The 17,825-nt window shown below is 42.5% G+C and overlaps 1 protein-coding gene across 1 annotated transcript in view; it reads left to right on the top strand.

Moving 5' to 3' along the window:
* Positions 1–16,982, top strand: part of ZFPM2 (zinc finger protein, FOG family member 2) — a 350,445-nt gene extending 333,463 nt beyond the window's left edge. The window contains exons 6-8 of the mRNA XM_065398289.1: positions 5,700–5,906; positions 8,733–8,957; positions 14,491–16,982. Coding sequence (XP_065254361.1) covers positions 5,700–5,906; positions 8,733–8,957; positions 14,491–16,982 — 2,924 coding nt within the window. The remainder of the gene's footprint in view (positions 1–5,699; positions 5,907–8,732; positions 8,958–14,490) is intronic.
* The last annotated feature ends 843 nt before the right edge of the window (positions 16,983–17,825 follow it).

Here is a 17,825-nt window from a genome sequence, read left to right as displayed (position 1 = left end):
AGCTACCGGTCTGTCGCGAACCAGTTTGGTGTGGGCAAATCTACCGTGGGGGTTGTTGTGATGCAAGTAGCCAACGCAATCGTTAAGGTACTGCTCTCAAAGGTAGTGACCCTGGGAAACGTGGAGGTCATCATAGATGGCTTCGCCGCGATGGGATTCCCAAACTGCGGTGGGGCTATAGATGGAACTCACATCCCTATCCTGGGACCGGACCACCAGGCCAGCCAGTACATTAACAGAAAGGGATACTTTTCAATGGTGCTGCAAGCACTGGTGGAGCATCGGGGACGTTTTACCAACATCAACGTCGGATGGCCGGGCAAGGTTCATGACGCTCGCGTCTTCAGGAACTCTGGTCTGTTTAGACGGCTGCAGGAAGGTATTTACTTCCCGGACCACAAAATAACTCTTGGGGATGTGGAGATGCCTACAGTGATCCTTGGGGACCCAGCCTACCCGCTAATGCCCTGGCTCATGAAGCCCTACACTGGAGCCATAGACACTGAAAAAGAACTGTTCAACTACCGGCTGAGCAAGTGCAGAATGGTGGTGGAGTGTGCTTTTGGACGTCTCAAGGGGAGATGGAGAAGCTTACTGACTCGCTGTGATCTCAGCGAAACCAATATCCCCATTGTTATAGCAGCTTGCTGTGTGCTCCACAATCTGTGTGAGAGCAAGGGGGAGACCTTTATGGCGGGGTGGGAGGTTGAGGCAAATAGCCTGGCATCTGATTACGCCCAGCCAGACAGCCGGGCGATTAGAAGAGCCCAGCGGGACGCGCTGTGCATCCGGGAGGCTTTGAAAGCTAGGTTCCACAGTGAGCAGGGTCACCAGTGACTTTTAAGTTTCTGTACAGAGAAGCTGAACCTGCGACCGTTTCTTTACCCAGTTAATGTTGACTATCCTCTCCAGTTACAGACCCCCTCCACCCCCTTCCAAAAAAATAAAATCAGTTTTATTTTGTTAATGAACACCGTTGTCTTTAGTACTGTTTTCGCGGGAATGTTTGAAACCTGGGACGCAGACTGTGGTGGGGAGCGGGTGTAGTGTACTGATGCAAATGATCCTTCTAAACTCCAGGAATGACAGGATTCGCAGTGGCGGACTGGTTGTTTCAACGGAGCCTGCCAGCCCTCCTGAGCGGAACTGCGTGTATGTGGGGGCTATGTGAGTTTATGGCAGGGGGAGGAGGGTTACAGATCCCCTGCTGCGTGGCTCTGTGATCCAGGACAAGGACCGCTGCATAAGATTTGTAACTGCCCTCCCCCGCAACAAAGTCACAGTGCAACCCCCGCCCCCGCCCCCCCCACGCACAGAACATGAAAACCACCTCCCAGAATGACCAGGGTAACTAGTCACTGCACTGTGTATGTGCCCTGCTGCTGGACCTGCCCCCGCCTCTGTACCCTGCTAAAGGTGACTGTCCTGTCCAATTACCAAGCCCCTTCCCCCCCCTTCAGACAGACTCTCCCTCAAAAGAACATGACTGAAACAGTAATGAACAGAAACGTATTTTTTATTAACAACCACACATGAAACTGGGGGGTGAAACTTGGACGGGGGCTTGGGTGAGGCGGGCAGGAAAGGACTTTTCAAATTTTGGGGAATGACAGCCTTCTGGTGCTTGAGCAGTCTGCAGGGGTGGAGTGAGAGTTTTCACGGACTCTGCCGCCCCTCCTTCTTTGGACTTTGGGCGAGGGGGGTATGGGACTTGGTGGCGGGGGAGGGCAGTTCCTGATAGACTGCAGCGGGGCTCTGTCCTCCTGCCTCCGTTCCTGCAGAACATCAACAAGGCGCCGGAGCGTGTCCGTTTGCTCCCTCAGAAGTCCAAGCAGCGTTTGAGTCGCCTGCTGGTCTTCCTGCCGCCACCTCTCCTCACGTTCCATGTGTGTCCGGTGCATTTGGGACAAATTCTCCCTCCAATGGTTCTGCTGTGCTGCCTGGGCTCAGGAGCAGTCCATTAGTTCTGAGAACATGTCCTCTCGCGTCTTCTTCTTCCTCCGCCTAATGTGCACTAGCCTCTGGGAGTGTGATGCCAGGCTGGGTTGGGAGACAGTCGCAGATGTGGCTGTGGGAATGAGAAAAAGGTAGTGAATTCCTCCGAAAGATAAATGTAGTTGTGAACAAAGAACATAGTCTTTCTCTGTGAACAAGACCATGCACCGCACCTATCACATGCGCACTCAGGACAAGGTCGAATTTTCGGACCTCGCCTTCAGTGCCTGGGGTTTTGCACTGCAGATCTGGGAAGCGTGGCAGGACACCGTAATCTCTGTAGCAGGCAAAGATGGTAAGCCGTAGACTTGTGGCTGCTTAAAACTTTAGTAGTACCACTGGCCTCCTTTCACATTGAAAGCAATGCCAGTCTCTGCTGCCAGCAATCGGCCAAGCATGAACTCTGGCCCTGTCCCACCCCCTCGCGGATGTCCCAGGGAAAGATCCCTGTATGCTGCCCCTCTCCCGCATCCACCGCGTGGCTGCAAACCAGCGGTTACAGTTCTGTAAAGGAACTTGCAAGCAGTCCCAATACTAAGAGTCCCCTACCTAATTCAAAGCAGGTCATCATGAGCGACATAACTATCATGAGGATCTTGGACACCGAGAAGGAAAGGATGCTTCGAGAAAGCCTGCAAAGACCAGGGCCCTATGCCGCCATGCTGTGCAAGGCAATGATACCGGAGTACTTGCTCGTCTCCTGGCGCGGGAACGTCTCCTACTTCGGAGGACCCAATAAGGCCGCTCTCCCCAGGAACCTGATGAACAGGCTTTCCCATTACCTGCAGGAGAGCTTCGTTGAGATGTCAGTGGAGGATTATTGCTCTATCCCCGGACATATAGACCGGATTTTCATATAGCTGCAGTTGCAGGGACTATAGAGTGGAGCAGCTTGGGCAGCAGAATCATGCACAACCGGACACTGTTTGATTTTTTTTAAATAGTTGGAACTGATTACTTAAGCGCCCAGGGTAAAGAAATCATGAAGCACACATTGTTCTTATTCTTAATATTCCAGTTTTGTAAAAAATAAATGTTTAGATGTTTAAAGCACTTACCGCTTGATCCTTCCCCTGAATCTGTGTCCGGGTTACATGCTGGGGAGGGTTGGTAGGGGATCTCTGTAAGGGTGATGAAGAGCTCCTGGCTGTCGGGGAAATCAGCTTGGTAAGCGCTGTCGACTGCCTCGTCCTCCTCATCTCCTTCCTCATCTTCCCCGTCCGCTAACATGTCCGAGGAACCGGCCGTGGACAATATCCCATCCTCAGAGTCCACGGTCAGTGGTGGGGTAGTGGTGGCGGCCGCACCAAGGATGGAATGCAGTGCCTCGTAGAAACGTGATGTGTGGGGCTGGGATCCGGAGCGTCCGTTTGCCTCTTTGGTCTTCTGGTAGCCTTGTCTCAGCTCCTTGATTTTCACGCGGCACTGCGTTGCATCCCGGCTGTATCCTCTCTCTGCCATGGCTTTAGAGATCTTCTCATAGATCTTTGCGTTCCGTCTTTTGGAGCGCAGCTCGGAAAGCACGGACTCATCGCCCCACACAGCGATGAGATCCAAGACTTCCCGATCAGTCCATGCTGGGGCCCTCTTTCTATTCTGGGATTGCACGGCCATCTCTGCTGGAGAGCTCTGCATCGTTGCCAGTGCTGCTGAGCTCGCCACGATGTCCAAACAGGAAATGAGATTCAAACTGGCCAGACATGAAAAGAAATTCAAATTTTCCCGGGGCTTTTCCTGTGTGGCTGGTCAGAGCATCCGAGCTCGGACTGCTGTCCAGAGCGTCAACAGAGTGGTGCACTGTGGGATAGCTCCCGGAGCTATTAGCGTCGATTTCCATCCACACCAAGCCTAATTCGATATGGCCATGTCGAATTTAGCGCTACTCCCCTCGTTGGGGAGGAGTACAGAAGTAGAATTTAAGAGACCTCTATGTCGAACTAAATAGCCTCGTGGTGTGGACGGGTGCAGGGTTAATTCGATGTAACGGCGCTAAATTCGACATAAACGCCTAGTGTAGACCAGGCCTAAGAGGCTGATTAAACATCCATTAGTCTGATTCTCTTCTCACACTGGTTTTGTACTGGTGTAACTCCAGTGGCTTCAGTGGATTTACTCTTGATTTACACCAGTGTGAGACACTAATCCAGTGCTTAGTGTTCAAATTCCTGGTTGGTTATTAGGATTCTGGAATTGTAGCTATAGTTGTATTGCTGTCTTCACTTTTCATCTCCTTATTCTCGAAAGGAAATTGGTGAGAGTTGCATCTTTGCATGCCCTAATTCTGGAAAGCAGTGAACCTTACGCTACATTGGTCCTGGTACAATAAATTGTTTGTAAACCTCATAGCTACCTTCAACTGCTGTAATACCAAAGGGTGAATGCAAAGAAACTTTTCTGCTTTGAAACTTTTATACCACTTTGAGGTCTGGAAGCTCAGCTTTATTTTTTCCACTGAAACACATTGTCACTGATGCTGTTTTGTTTGCTCATCTTTGAAAGCTAATAGACTGGTTTAATTAATTGTCCAAGATTTCTCTAAAACAATGTCTTAATTCTTCCATTTAGCTGTGGCATATCATACACTGTTGTTATCTCCTCCACCAGATTTTTGCAACAAGTTGTTTTAAAACTATAATCTCTTTGAGGGGAAAAAAATGAAGTGCAGTTGAAAAGGCAGTTATGCTGAAAGATAAACACAGCAATATTACTTATCAAAATGAGTACAGTTTTGCTTGCTTAATGAATACAACATATAGCTTTTGCTATATATACAAAACCTTGGGGAACAAAAGCTTTATAACATATAAAGTATGCAACATTATTTCAGGCATAACTATACTGGATATGTATCTAGGCCTGAGAGTGTAGATAACACAATATAAGTGCTTTGCCTGTCTAAACATGTTAAATAAATGAGCGTTCACTATCACATTCAAATACATTAGTAGATGTACTTGCATAGTTAATTTTCTTTTTAATGCACTGCACGTGACATTTGCAGGACAGAGCTATAGTGTATCTTACTGTTTGATGAAAGTTTCCCCCTTCCTCCCCTTTTAAACAAACCTTTATTTGAATAAGCCTTTATGAAACAGATCTTTGGCATATCTTCTCTTCAGGAAGTTCAGTCAATGTAAGCAGAGATAAAACAGTCATGTTATGAAAAATATTACATAAGAAAATATTTTTCAGAGAAAGATGGTAGCAAACATAAGGGAGGGGGGGAAATGACCTTATGAGGAAATTTGATTTCTTCTTTGCAGCTTTTTTTTTTTTTTTTTATTATTATTATTATTCTGCTGTGGATGAGGCATTTGGAATAAAACTGAAACTGGTATGAAAAAAATATGCAGGAAGTGAAGTAAAAATATAATGATTGGAAAAGTGCCAGTTAAAATAGTTTTGCTTGTATCTGCGTTCTGGTAATGTCAGTCTCTTAGGACACAAAAGAGTGAATTAGTGTGATTGTTCTTTAGTTGAATTGATTGTAGAATATATGCATATATTTTTATCATGGCTTCCTTAGCAGTATTTTGAAAATTCTTCTACAAATAGAAATGGAACTTTAAAAAGCAAGAGTTTTCTGCCTCCTCCTCACAAGTAATCCAGTTAGAAAAGGGTATAAAGACACCGTACCTATGTTTGAAGTTCTTCTGCAGAATTATGTTCCCCATTAAAGCTTTCTGGTTTTATTTTTCATATAGGTGGCCAACTTTGGTGTACTACAACTAAGACCATCTCTGAGGGTGAAGAGCTAATTGCCTTTGTTGTGGATTTTGACTCAAGGCTACAAGCTGCCAGTCAGATGACTCTTACAGAAGGGATGTATCCTGCACGTCTGCTGGACTCAATACAACTGCTCCCTCAACAAGCTGCTATGGCATCTATTTTGCCTACAGCTATTGTCAACAGTAAGTGAATAATATTGTACCATAGCTTGTTTTGTTTTGTTTTTTGTTATGTTTTTTTTTTTAACAGAGCAAAAATAGATGTAGAAAATTGGGATGGTAGCTGTACAGGATAGTGTTTGGCCCTCCCTCAGACAGAAGCTCTGTAAATCTGTTTGCAGAATTAGAAAATCATAAAAATAGAGATGAAAAGACCCGTTAGCTCACCTGGTCCATCCTCTTTCAGTCAATGCAGACTTGGTCTTCACAATACATATTCTAATGTTTATCCAGGCTAGTTTTCCATTTCTCAAGCAATAGAAATAGCTTCTGTTTGACTGTTTCAAAATGCAATAGAGGCCATTGTCAGGAATTTTCATTGTATTAGCCCCAATTCATGAACGCATCGGTATTCAAGAAGGATTCTTAAGCCTGTGTTTAAGTCCCATTGACATTAAAGGGACATAATCACATGCTGAATAGGGAAGGACTTAAGCAGGTGCTGAGTGCTTTCTTGAATCAGAGAGACATCCACCTTGTCTCTCTAATATTCTAGGACCAACAGGTTACAACAACACTGCATGCAACTTCTTGAATCAGAGCATTCAGCCTAAATATTCTGTTTATTAAGTTCACCCAATTACTGCTATTAAGACTCCAATCCTAATTGCTCGCCTTCCTTGCTGTTGACATCGTTCAAAAAATTGGTAGCTGATATCATGTTCCTCCTTAGTCATCACTTAACCGTGTGATATATATTTGGCTCTTTTAATCTTTCCTCATCACTGAGTCCTTCCATTCCTCTATTGTAGCACTTCCCTGTGCTTCTTGTAGTTTATAAATAGTTTGCAATAATTAAGTGACCAGAACTCTACACAATATTCAAGGTTTGGATTCACTAGAATCATATAGGTCCAGATTCAGCCCTTATTCATGTTGAGTAATACCTACTCTTTGAGTAATCCCACCAGGTTCAATGCTGGATGACTATAAATGTCTTTGTCAATAGCTTTATTTTTTCTAGTTTGTTGTTTATTTTTGTGCAAAGAATTGTACTGGTCACATTTACTGTGAATGTGCTGTTAAAAGAAATAACTTAAAATATACCAGTACCCTATGGAGAGATAGTAGTGACAGCAATATCAAGCTGAAATATAAGGAAACACAAAGCAGGTTCATCTGCCTTCTGGAAATGGGCTTTAGTCAGCTGGCATTATTGTTATTAATGCTAACAGGGTGGTTGGGAATTTTCTGTCAGAATGTTTTTGTGCAGATTACACAAAATTAAAAAAAAACACCTCCTCATCAATTATTGGGAGTGGACCATATCCACCCTCACGAAATTGGCCTTCAACATTGGTTCTCCATTTGTAACGTAACTTCCTTCTGTTCATGTGCCAATATATATGTATGCCTGTATCTGTCATTTTCACTCAATGCAAGAGCTTATGCAAGAGCTTACCCACGAAAGCTTATGCCCAAATAAATCTGTTCGTCTTTAAGGTGCCACCGGACTCCCTTTTTTTTTTTTTTTGTGGATACAGACTAACACGGCTACCACTCTGATACAAAATTAAAATTTTCAGCAGGAAAATTTTGATTTTAATGAAAAATTTAGACTTTCCATCAGGAAAATGTAAATGACATATTTTGTTTCAGATTAGTTCAACCAATATCAGAATATTTCATTTGAATTGCCCTAAAATGTTTTGTTTCAAATTAGTTTAAAAAATTGAACTGCATTTATTTCTGGTGCATTGCCTAATGGCAGTTGTAGTTGCATTCCCCAGTCTCTCTTTTGGGCCGGGCTCCATAGTAGATGACATCTTCCATAGTGCATTTCCTCTATGTGGTGCATCATGGGAATCACATGACTCTACATGTATTATAGGAGATGTAGTCAGGTCAAAGAGCCTACCCCATGGGGGGAATGAGTGCTGGAACTATAACTCCCATAGGGCAATAGGGAAATGTCTAGATGGTTTGTTTTGATCAAAAATGTCTAAATGAAGCATTCTGATATTTCTGAATCAATTTTTTTTTTTTTTTTTTGGAATTTCTATTCAGCAGAAAACTTAAACATTTTAACTTTTTGTCCTGTTTCAGAAAGTGGAATATTAAGGATCAACCTACAATTAGAGGTCATAGCATATTACAAAATTTAACTCCCAACATTAGTAATGACAAGAATCCAAGGAACAAAGAAAGCATGAGATTTTCAGTTACAGTAATTACTACATTCTTAGATTTTAGGCCCCAAAGAGACCATTATGATCATCTAGTCTGACCTCCTGGCTATCACAGGCAATAGAATTTTCCCCAGTGATACCTGCCTGGAGCCCAATACACTTGTGGTTGAACTAGAACATATTTTTTAGAAAGACATCCAGTCTTAATTTAAAGAATCCAAAGCCCCAATTCTGCAAAAACTTATGCACATGCCTAAAATTAAGCAGATGTGTAATGCTTTGTAGGATCGGGGTCCACGTGATTGGAGAACATCTCTGATTAAATATTTTCATGGTACTATAATACAGTTGAGACTGCATTTCTGCCACAAACTATGAATTCTATTTTAGTTTAAAAAAAATTTGGTGTCCTAAAAACTTAGGTCAGTGTTTTATATTAATTGGTTATTTTATTAGTTTATTTTGGCCTATAAAACAAACAAACACATGTTTTCCCTTGTCCTTGCAAATGACATTGTATGAAACCTGTGACTGCCTTGCCAACATTTTATTAAGTAAGTTGTTTCATTAATGGAAAAGTTAAAGGATTTAAGCCTTCCATGTTACTTGTTGATGCTGAATGCACTGTGGCTAACCTGCATCTGGTTATATTTGCTTGTAGAAGATATATTCCCTTGCAAATCCTGTGGCATTTGGTATCGAAGTGAGCGGAATTTGCAGGCCCATCTCATGTACTACTGCAGTGGGAGGCAAAGAGAGGGAGCTCAGCTGTCAGAGGAGAATGAAGATAGTGCTCATCAGATATCCAGTGTCTGCCCCTTTCCACAGTGCACCAAAAGTTTTTCTAATGCAAGAGCTCTGGAAATGCACCTAAATTCTCACAGTGGTAAGTGCAATGTATCCCCCTGTAGATGTAGCTAGTCCTTAAACATTAACCACTATAAACGTTATCTTTTTCAATGAGTCTCTAAATGTAAGCAGTACAATCAAGCACTGGAAGTAGATACTGCTAAGAAATCAGTCATTTCTGAACTGTATTATATAGTCCATGCACCTCTCACATATAATCTGTTTATCTGTGTAATTTATTTAATCATTTTACTGACCTATTTATGCATTTACATAAATCCAAACAGTTGGTCATTTAATGGCGTAGATTCTCTCAGATATTTAAACAAAGGTATAAAGCTTTGTCCATTGAGAGGTTTGGTCATTTAGAGTATAGGATGGGCATTAGGCACTCCTATATCTTATTCAAGTTCCAATGCTGACTCCCACTGTAGTCTTGAACCATATCACAACCTCTGAATTCAGTTTCCTTGTTTATAAAATGGAAATATTACTTCCTATTCATTAGAAAGCTGAAATTTGGCATAGATTTAGACCTATTATCAAGTATCTCTGAGTGTTCTGTTGAAATTTAGCTTTGATTTGATCAGATTATTGAAAAATCACAAGTTGTAAATGCACAGAACATTCCATACTGAAGTTTCCACTAGGCTTGCAAAGTTTGCAGATGAGGAAGTCTGCACTGTCAGGCCTAAGCAGTTAACTTGGCTTTAGAGTGAAATATGTACTGAGGTATGTCTGGGAAGAGGCAAGCATTCTCCAGAAGTCTCTGTGGACCTTGTTGGGTAAGTAGGAGTTAGGGAGGGCTTATGTATATTTTACATTTTTACAGGAGGTAGCTCCAGCCCAATGTGCCATGGCAATTGGATGCCATCCAAGGTTTGCAGGAGAAGGTCTCTCTCTTGCGGATCTGTTACAGGACAAAGAGTTCCACTGTTGGAACTTATGCAATTTGCAGGCACAACTCTGCCCCAGTGTGTATATACATTGAAATTACTGTCTTTAATTGCATCATGACATGCTGTTTCTCAAAAACGATATTATAATATCATTTCATTTTCCCCACAACTTCAGTTTACTATCTTGTAGTTCTGTGTACTGCTTTGTGTATGTCCTTGAAAATCATTTATCTGAAAATACATGTTAAACCATAACATATTACATTTCCAGGCTAACAGTACAGTGTAAAGGTGAAAATGTGCAATATGTCTCTGCTCTTTCCCTGAATGGTCTGCTACTTGAAAAGTTCATGTGTAGTGCATGAATAAGAAAATGATGAAAATGCATACTTACAGGAAAGAGAACTCATATAACAAGTCTGAGGGCTAAATCCACGACGGGGACCTAGCCTCAGCACTGCCACCCTAACGTATAGGTGCCATGAGCCCAGTGGAATACACAACCCCGATTTCAGAGCTTGGGCTCCTTGTGCATTTCATGGTGAGAGTTATGTACCTAACAACAGGATTCAGTAAGCGGGGAGCTGCCTAAACTATCCAGTAGGAAATGCAAAAGGGACTTAGGTGCCTAAATTTGGGCTGGAGGGAGGGGCCTATCCAGTACCGTAGCTGGGGGGGGAGCGGCTGCTCCCCCACCGAGCACAAGTGGCGCCTTTTTAATTTTACTCACCCGGGAGTGAGGGGGGGAAAAGGTACCACCCGCTGCGGCACTTTTACTGAGGGGGCGGCGCTCTGGGTCTTCGGCAGCACTTCGGTGGCGGGACCTTCACTCACTTCGGGTGTCTTTGGCGGCATTGAAGCTTCATTGCCGAAATGCCGCTGAAGACCTGCAGAGCGCGTGAAGGTCCCGCCGCTGAGGTGCCGCCGAAGACCCGGAGCGCTGCCCCATCAGTAAAAGCGCCGCAGCGGGTGGTGCCTTTTTTTTTCCGCTCCCCCTCTTCCCTCCACCTGGCTATGCCACTGGGCCTATCTCTCTTCAGCAGTCACAAGATTTAGGCACCGAAGCCAGGTCAGCCCTTTCTTGCAAAAAAAGAAAAAAGAAGAAGAGCAGATGGTAGATGCCCTTGTACCCAATAGCCGAGCGGTTAGGGCACTCACCTGAGATGCAGGAGACCCAGATTTGAATCCCTACTCTTGAGCAGAGACTGCCCTACCCATCAGGCTGTAGGCTATTCTGTGATAGGATACACTCAATCCGTCCTGTTGGAGCTGTTCCACTGTTTATTAAAATACTTAAATACAGACGCCCCCCGGGTTACGCAAATCCACAATTACAGAAAAAGTTCCTTAAGCTAGAAATAGGAGGGGTTTTTTTTGTTTGTTTGGGGGGGTTTTGCGTAATGGTCGGGTATACGTTTCCGACTTACGCAAAATTCGAGTTACGCAAGGCGTTCCGGAACAGAACGCTTGTGTAAGTCGGGGAGTGTCTGTATTCATTAGGCCAGAGAGAAAATGACTCTATAAGCCAGTGGTTAGGGCATGCACCTGGGAGACCCAAGTTCCAGTCCCTGCTCCAACGCATATTTAAGTATTTTATACACAGTAGGAATGTAGGTGCTCAGGATTAGGCAGCATCTGAGCAGTGTTTTTGTGGATCTAAATTTGGTCCTAGGAAACTAAAGTGCCAGTTAGGCACCTAAGTCCCTTTTATGGGTCTAACCCTAAGGTAGTACATTGTATCGTTTTGACAACAATTAGTGTAAGTATAGAAGGATGCAAAAATATGTGTTACAAATGTGTTTCTTAGGCTTCAGGAAAAAATGTACTATATTATATTGTATTAATTGAGAATTAATATGTTATCCTGTAGTTAAAGACTATTTCATACTGTATACATATAACAGGACACAGTTAAAGATGTGCAAACTTACCTGTGGCACGGCCTGATGTTTGAATGCAGACCCAAGCAATGTTTAGCATTCTGTTAATGGTCTTTTTTTTGTGGAGACTATTTTCCCCCCTTAAATCCATAGAAATTCAGCTACATATCACAAATTCTCCACAAAGATTATTTAGAAATGTATTACCTTATGCTAAATTAACTCATATGCCATAATAGCATTTTTATTTGTGTATAAGAAATTGTGGATAAACTAGAGAAATTCTTTTGGCCTGAATAATCTGTTAAAAGTCAAAACCTTCCTTTTCAACTCAGTGGGACTATTTACATATATAATAGTTACTCACATGTGTTTGGAGGATTAGACCCCATTGATAAGACAGTAAAGCAAGGTGCCTTCTACCTAATTCTAGTGCGATAGAAGTTAGATACTGTACCATTGTGCATTGTGAAAGCAGTGGGGGATAATCTCAGTGCATTGAATACTATTCCTGCTTGTAAACAGGTTCTAAATATAATGTTGCAAAATCTGCGTGAACTTCTTCTGAAAGTTTAATGGCTGCCACGTTTTCCTGTGTGACAGCTGCCATGCTGGTGGACATCATGAACTGAACCAGGGGCGAAACAGCTAAAACTACAGGTCTTTACAGCTTGTGCTAAAGAACTGTGCTCTAGCTGGGTGCTATAACAGGCCCACATCCTCTATGGATCAGCACATGGGGCATAGAACACACACTAACCAGTGGGTTACATACTTCCTTGGGCAGGTCATTCCAAGCTAGGGTGACCAGTTGTCCTGATTTTATAGGGACAGTCCCAGTTTTGGGGTCTTTTTCTTATATAGGCTATTATTACCCCCCACCCCCGTCCCGATTTTTCACACTTGCTGTCTGGTCACCCTATCCCAAGCATATGAGGCCCACTGCAGGCCATATCCTAGACAACCCCCCCTTATGTGATGGCCACAGGGCACTTTGACCAGCACTAGGGATTGAAGCAGGGTCCTCTGGGTCTGAAAGTATGAGTTTTCACAGCTTGATCTAGTTTCACCATGACACTCACTGCTCTGCACTGCTCCCGTGTCACAAAGCATCTGTAATCCCAGTTTAATTGACCATGTGGTGTGCACATATATATAATGTTTTAAATCTAAATCAAACACAGATATTTTTCCTTCCAAATGTTTCTTCATTAAACTCGTAGAAGCCCTGGACTCCTCTTTAGACAATATAGGCCATTATTGTTCTTCCAGCACAGAACTCTGGCCTTAGTTGTGCTCTGTAAGCATTTATAGCTTGAGTACACCCTGAAACACACTCTCATTCTCTGCACAGATTGTGGGTAGGGTTTGAATTTGCTTCTGTTCTTACACTGTACTTGATAGGAAGAGCTCTGGTGAGTTTATATCTAAGAAAAATATGTCTCATTGGTAGGGCTATGATTTTGTCATGGTGGATACAGAAATTGTGAATTTTAATAAAGTCCATGAAATGGCTGTAAAAACATATTTGTTTAGGCCCTCCAGACTGAGTGGCCTTGCCCCCAAACTGAATGGTGTGTCCCATCCACCCTTCCATCTCCATCCATAGAGGGATGGATGGACCAAACATGAGTGGCTCCACAACCTCCTGGACCTGATTGCAACACCCAGAGTGGGGAGCCAGGCCTAGCCCCACTGGACAGGAGCTGCCACTGGGGATGAGTGTGGGTGGGCTTACTCTTCAAGCCCCCGGCTCTCCTGGACCTGATCTTTGAACACCCTCACCATACTCTTGTGCCTGCTGATGTAGCGAAAATTGCATTGTTTGGTGACCTCTCTGCTGTTTTTTCTCGCACCTCTGCCCCGAAATTTACTAAAAATTTCCATTCTGAAATCGTAGCCTTACTCCTTACCTGCAATAACTGCATGCTACTATTAAGTATAGGTGGTGTAAAAGAGTACTTTCTTCATTGACATTTTTTCCTCCTAGGCCAGCCCTCCTCCTTCCTCACAGTGGACTCATCCTTTCAGCCCTCCTCCCACTGAGTTCCCATTCCAGAGCCCTGGATCTTCTATCCCATATAGGCAATTCATCTCACCCAAGCAGGCGCTGGCCAACAGTAATGGAGATTATTGGAAATGTGCTGTCTGCAACTCTGCCTCTGATTCAGTACTTTTTATAGGCCCCTGCTGAGCTTGAGGACTGGATCTCAGGCATACTGCCTTGATATGCTCCTGTGATCAGAGAAAAGTGAACATACTCCTGAGCTTTTTGATTTCTCCGGCCCCTACTGAATATCCTTGTGTAGAACATCGGACCCCAATGCTTATTGATTTATGGGGAACAACATGTTTTTTCCAAGTGGAAATTGCTATTTCCAAAAACTGGAATGGGTTAGTTTGGCATTTCCATTTAGAGAGAGCCTGATCTATTTTTATTCTTCCCCTACTCTCGTCTTCCCTTTATTAATTGGAGGGCTCTCTGCTTCGTATCTGAAATTCTGAATCCAGGCTGAACTCAATATGGAAAATGAGCCAGTTCATGGCATATGTAGTCACAGTTGATCACTTTCGGAACCTCTTATAGCAATTGGTTGGAAAGAGATTTTGAATTGATTTAAGCATTACCTGAGCGACCAATATGGGTGAATACTTACAAAACATTTTCACCAGAGGAAAATGAGTTGTTCTCATGATGTTGATATTCTCCATGTGATTGCTTTTCATGGTATACTGCATGAGGGGAAAGCAGTTACCCTAACTTGTTGTGTATTATTTATCTTTTCCATAGGAGTGAAAATGGAAGAATTTCTCCCGCCTGGTGCTAGTCTGAAATGCACAGTTTGTAACTACACTGCAGACTCGGTGATTAACTTTCATCAGCACCTGTTTTCACATCTCACTCAAGCTGCCTTTAGATGCAATCACTGCCATTTTGGCTTCCAAACTCAGAGGGAGCTACTGCAGCACCAAGAGCTACATGTCTCTGGCAACAAGCTGCAGAGAGAAAGTGACATTGAGCACTCTCCAGGTGGTACTGATGAAGCTTTACAGCCAGCAACAGACCTTTTGAACAGAAATGAAGTTCCCCAGAGCCAAAAGACCATGCAGACTAAGGATGCAAGTTCGGACACTGAGCTTGACAAATGTGAAAAAAAGACTCCACTTTTCCTTCCAGCCCAGAGGCCAGAAACACAGCCTGCAACAAATAAACAAAGTTTTTCATACACTAAAATAAAATCTGAACCATCTAGCCCAAGACTTGCCTCCTCCCCAGTTCAACCTAATATTGGCCCTTCTTTTCCTATGGGACCTTTTCTCTCTCAGTTTGCTTTTCCCCAGGACATCACAGTGGTTCCTCAGGCTTCAGAGATCTTAGCCAAAATGTCTGAACTGGTCCATCGAAGACTGAGGCATGGCAGTAGCAGTTATCCTCCTGTAATTTACAGTCCATTGATGCCAAAAGGGGCTACTTGCTTTGAGTGTAACATAACATTCAACAATTTGGACAACTACTTGGTACATAAAAAGCATTACTGCAGCAGCCGATGGCAGCAGATGGCAAAGTCACCAGATTTTTCCAGCATTTCTGAAAAAATACCTGAGGCTGTAAGTCCCAATAATGGCCAAAGTTCTATAAACATTCTGAATACTGCTCCTCACACTTCCGATGCAGAGAATCAACTTCTTCAGACGTCTTGCATTAACTCCTCTACTGTCTTAGATTTGATTGGGCCAAACAGTAAAGGTCATGAAAAAGACTTTTCGGCACAGACTAAGAAGCTTTCAGCTGCAACCAGCAATGATGAGAAAATGAATGGAAAACCTGCTGATGTGAAGAACCCCAATGCTCCTTTAGTAGAAGGAGAAAGTGATCCCAACAAAACCACATGTGAAGCTTGCAATATTACTTTCAGCAGACATGAAACATACATGGTCCACAAACAGTATTATTGTGCCACACGCCATGATCCTCCACTGAAGAGATCTGCTTCCAGCAAAGTGCCTGCTATGCAGAGAACAATGCGTACACGTAAACGAAGGAAGATGTATGAGATGTGCCTACCAGAGCAGGAGCAAAGGCCACAGCTGGTTCAACAACGGTTTCTTGAAGTGGCTAATCTTGGCAACCCTTGCACATCCACTCAAGAATCAACAGAAGGTCTTGGAGAATGTTACCATCCTCGGTGTGATATCTTTCCAGGAATAGTCTCAAAGCATCTAGAAACTTCGTTGTCCATTAACAAATGTATTCCAGTTTCAAAGTGTGACACTCCACACTCCACAGTTTCTTGCTTGGAGATGGATGTACCCATAGATCTCAGCAAAAAATGTTTATCACAGTCAGACAGGACATCCACCTCTCCAAAAAGGCTGCTAGACTACCATGAGTGCACAGTTTGCAAGATCAGTTTTAACAAGGTAGAGAACTATCTTGCCCATAAGCAAAATTTTTGCCCTGTCACTGCACATCAGCGTAATGACATGGGACAGCTTGAGAGCAAAGTATTTCAAAACCCAGAAAGTGAACGAAACAGCCCTGATGTCAGTTATGAAAGAAGCATAATCAAATGTGAGAAAAATGGAAACTCGAAACAGTCTTCTCCCAATGGAAACTTGTTTTCTACACACTTAGCAACTCTTCAAGGACTTAAAGTCTTTAGTGAAGCAGCCCAGCTTATTGCTACAAAAGAAGAAAACAAACATTTGTTTCTTCCACAATGCCTTTACCCTGGAGCAATAAAGAAAGCTAAAGGAGCAGATCAGCTTTCTCCATATTATGGAATAAAGCCAAGTGATTACATTTCTGGTTCTCTTGTCATTCATAACACTGATTTAGATCAAAGCACAAATACAGAAGGTGAATCTCCTAAAGGCCAGATACCTTCAAACGGGTGTGCTGTGCAGAAGAAAGAGTCTCTTCCATTATTGCCAAAAAACAGAGGCATGGTAATAGTTAATGGTGGACTAAAACAGGAGGAAAGGCCTGCAACAAACCAACAACAAGAGAACATTTCCCAGAATCCTCAACATGAAGATGGGCACAAGTCTCCCTCTTGGATTTCTGAGAATCCTTTAGCTACAAACGAAAATGTCTCTCCAGCTATTCCTACAGCGGAGGAACAGTTGTCTAGTATAGCAAAAGGTGTGAATGGTTCCACCCAAGCCCCAACCAGTGGGAAATATTGCCGACTGTGTAACATCCAGTTCAACAACCTTTCAAACTTTATAACTCACAAGAAGTTTTATTGCTCGTCACATGCAGCGGAACATGTCAAATGAAACAATCGGTCACCTTTGGTACCTGTGTTTAGTATATTGTTCCATACAGTCTAAAGAAAGCTGTTTGAATTACATCTGGACAATCAGGAGATAATTCATTATTGCTGAGTTGAAGAGACTTCAAGGTGTAATTTCATTACAGTCCATTAGTAAAGTGTATTATTGGTGCCATTTTCAAAAATATTAATTTATTTTACCAGCAGTATTCATAGCTGTAGTTATGTTATTTTTTATTTAAAAACTTTATATTAAAGTCATTTGTAATGTTATTGTATAGTTATTGTGTAGCACATATGGTTTGCACTGTATAGTAGATTTTAAAAAAAATAGTCACAAACAATACAGAAAAGCATTTTAGAAATAGCTTCAAAAGCACTTGTGTATCCTGATTTTTTTCTTATATGCTGTTGCAGATATACGTATATGCTAAAATATAACTTGCAAAACAGTTTCAACTATGCTGTAAAGTTCGCCTTAAAATTTCAATTTTTTGAACTATTGGGCTCAGTTTGCATTTTATATTTTAGCAGATACAGTACCTTAGTCATTAGGCTTTGCATTTGTATGTAGCAGTATGTTTCTGTCCACTTTCTTAATCTGAAACGTACGTTAAATGAAGATGGCAATTTTTTTCTTGTATAGTACTTGTATTTTCTTTCGCTGATGCATCTCTGTCTCAATTTTTAAAACTTTGCTGTTAAATGCAATACTTTATAAGAATGAACAAAATTACTGGAAGCAGTATTGTAAGTAATGAAGTCATATCAATCAGTTTTATCTTTTGAAAGGCACAGTCTAAAATGAAACCCTAAACTCAATGCTGCAAGTATGAATCTAATTCAT

This window comes from Emys orbicularis, chromosome 2 (assembly GCF_028017835.1).
Source record: "Emys orbicularis isolate rEmyOrb1 chromosome 2, rEmyOrb1.hap1, whole genome shotgun sequence".
Lineage (NCBI taxonomy): Eukaryota > Metazoa > Chordata > Testudines > Emydidae > Emys > Emys orbicularis.
Note: the sequence above shows the minus strand (reverse complement) of the source record. Positions and strands in the feature narration are given on the sequence as shown.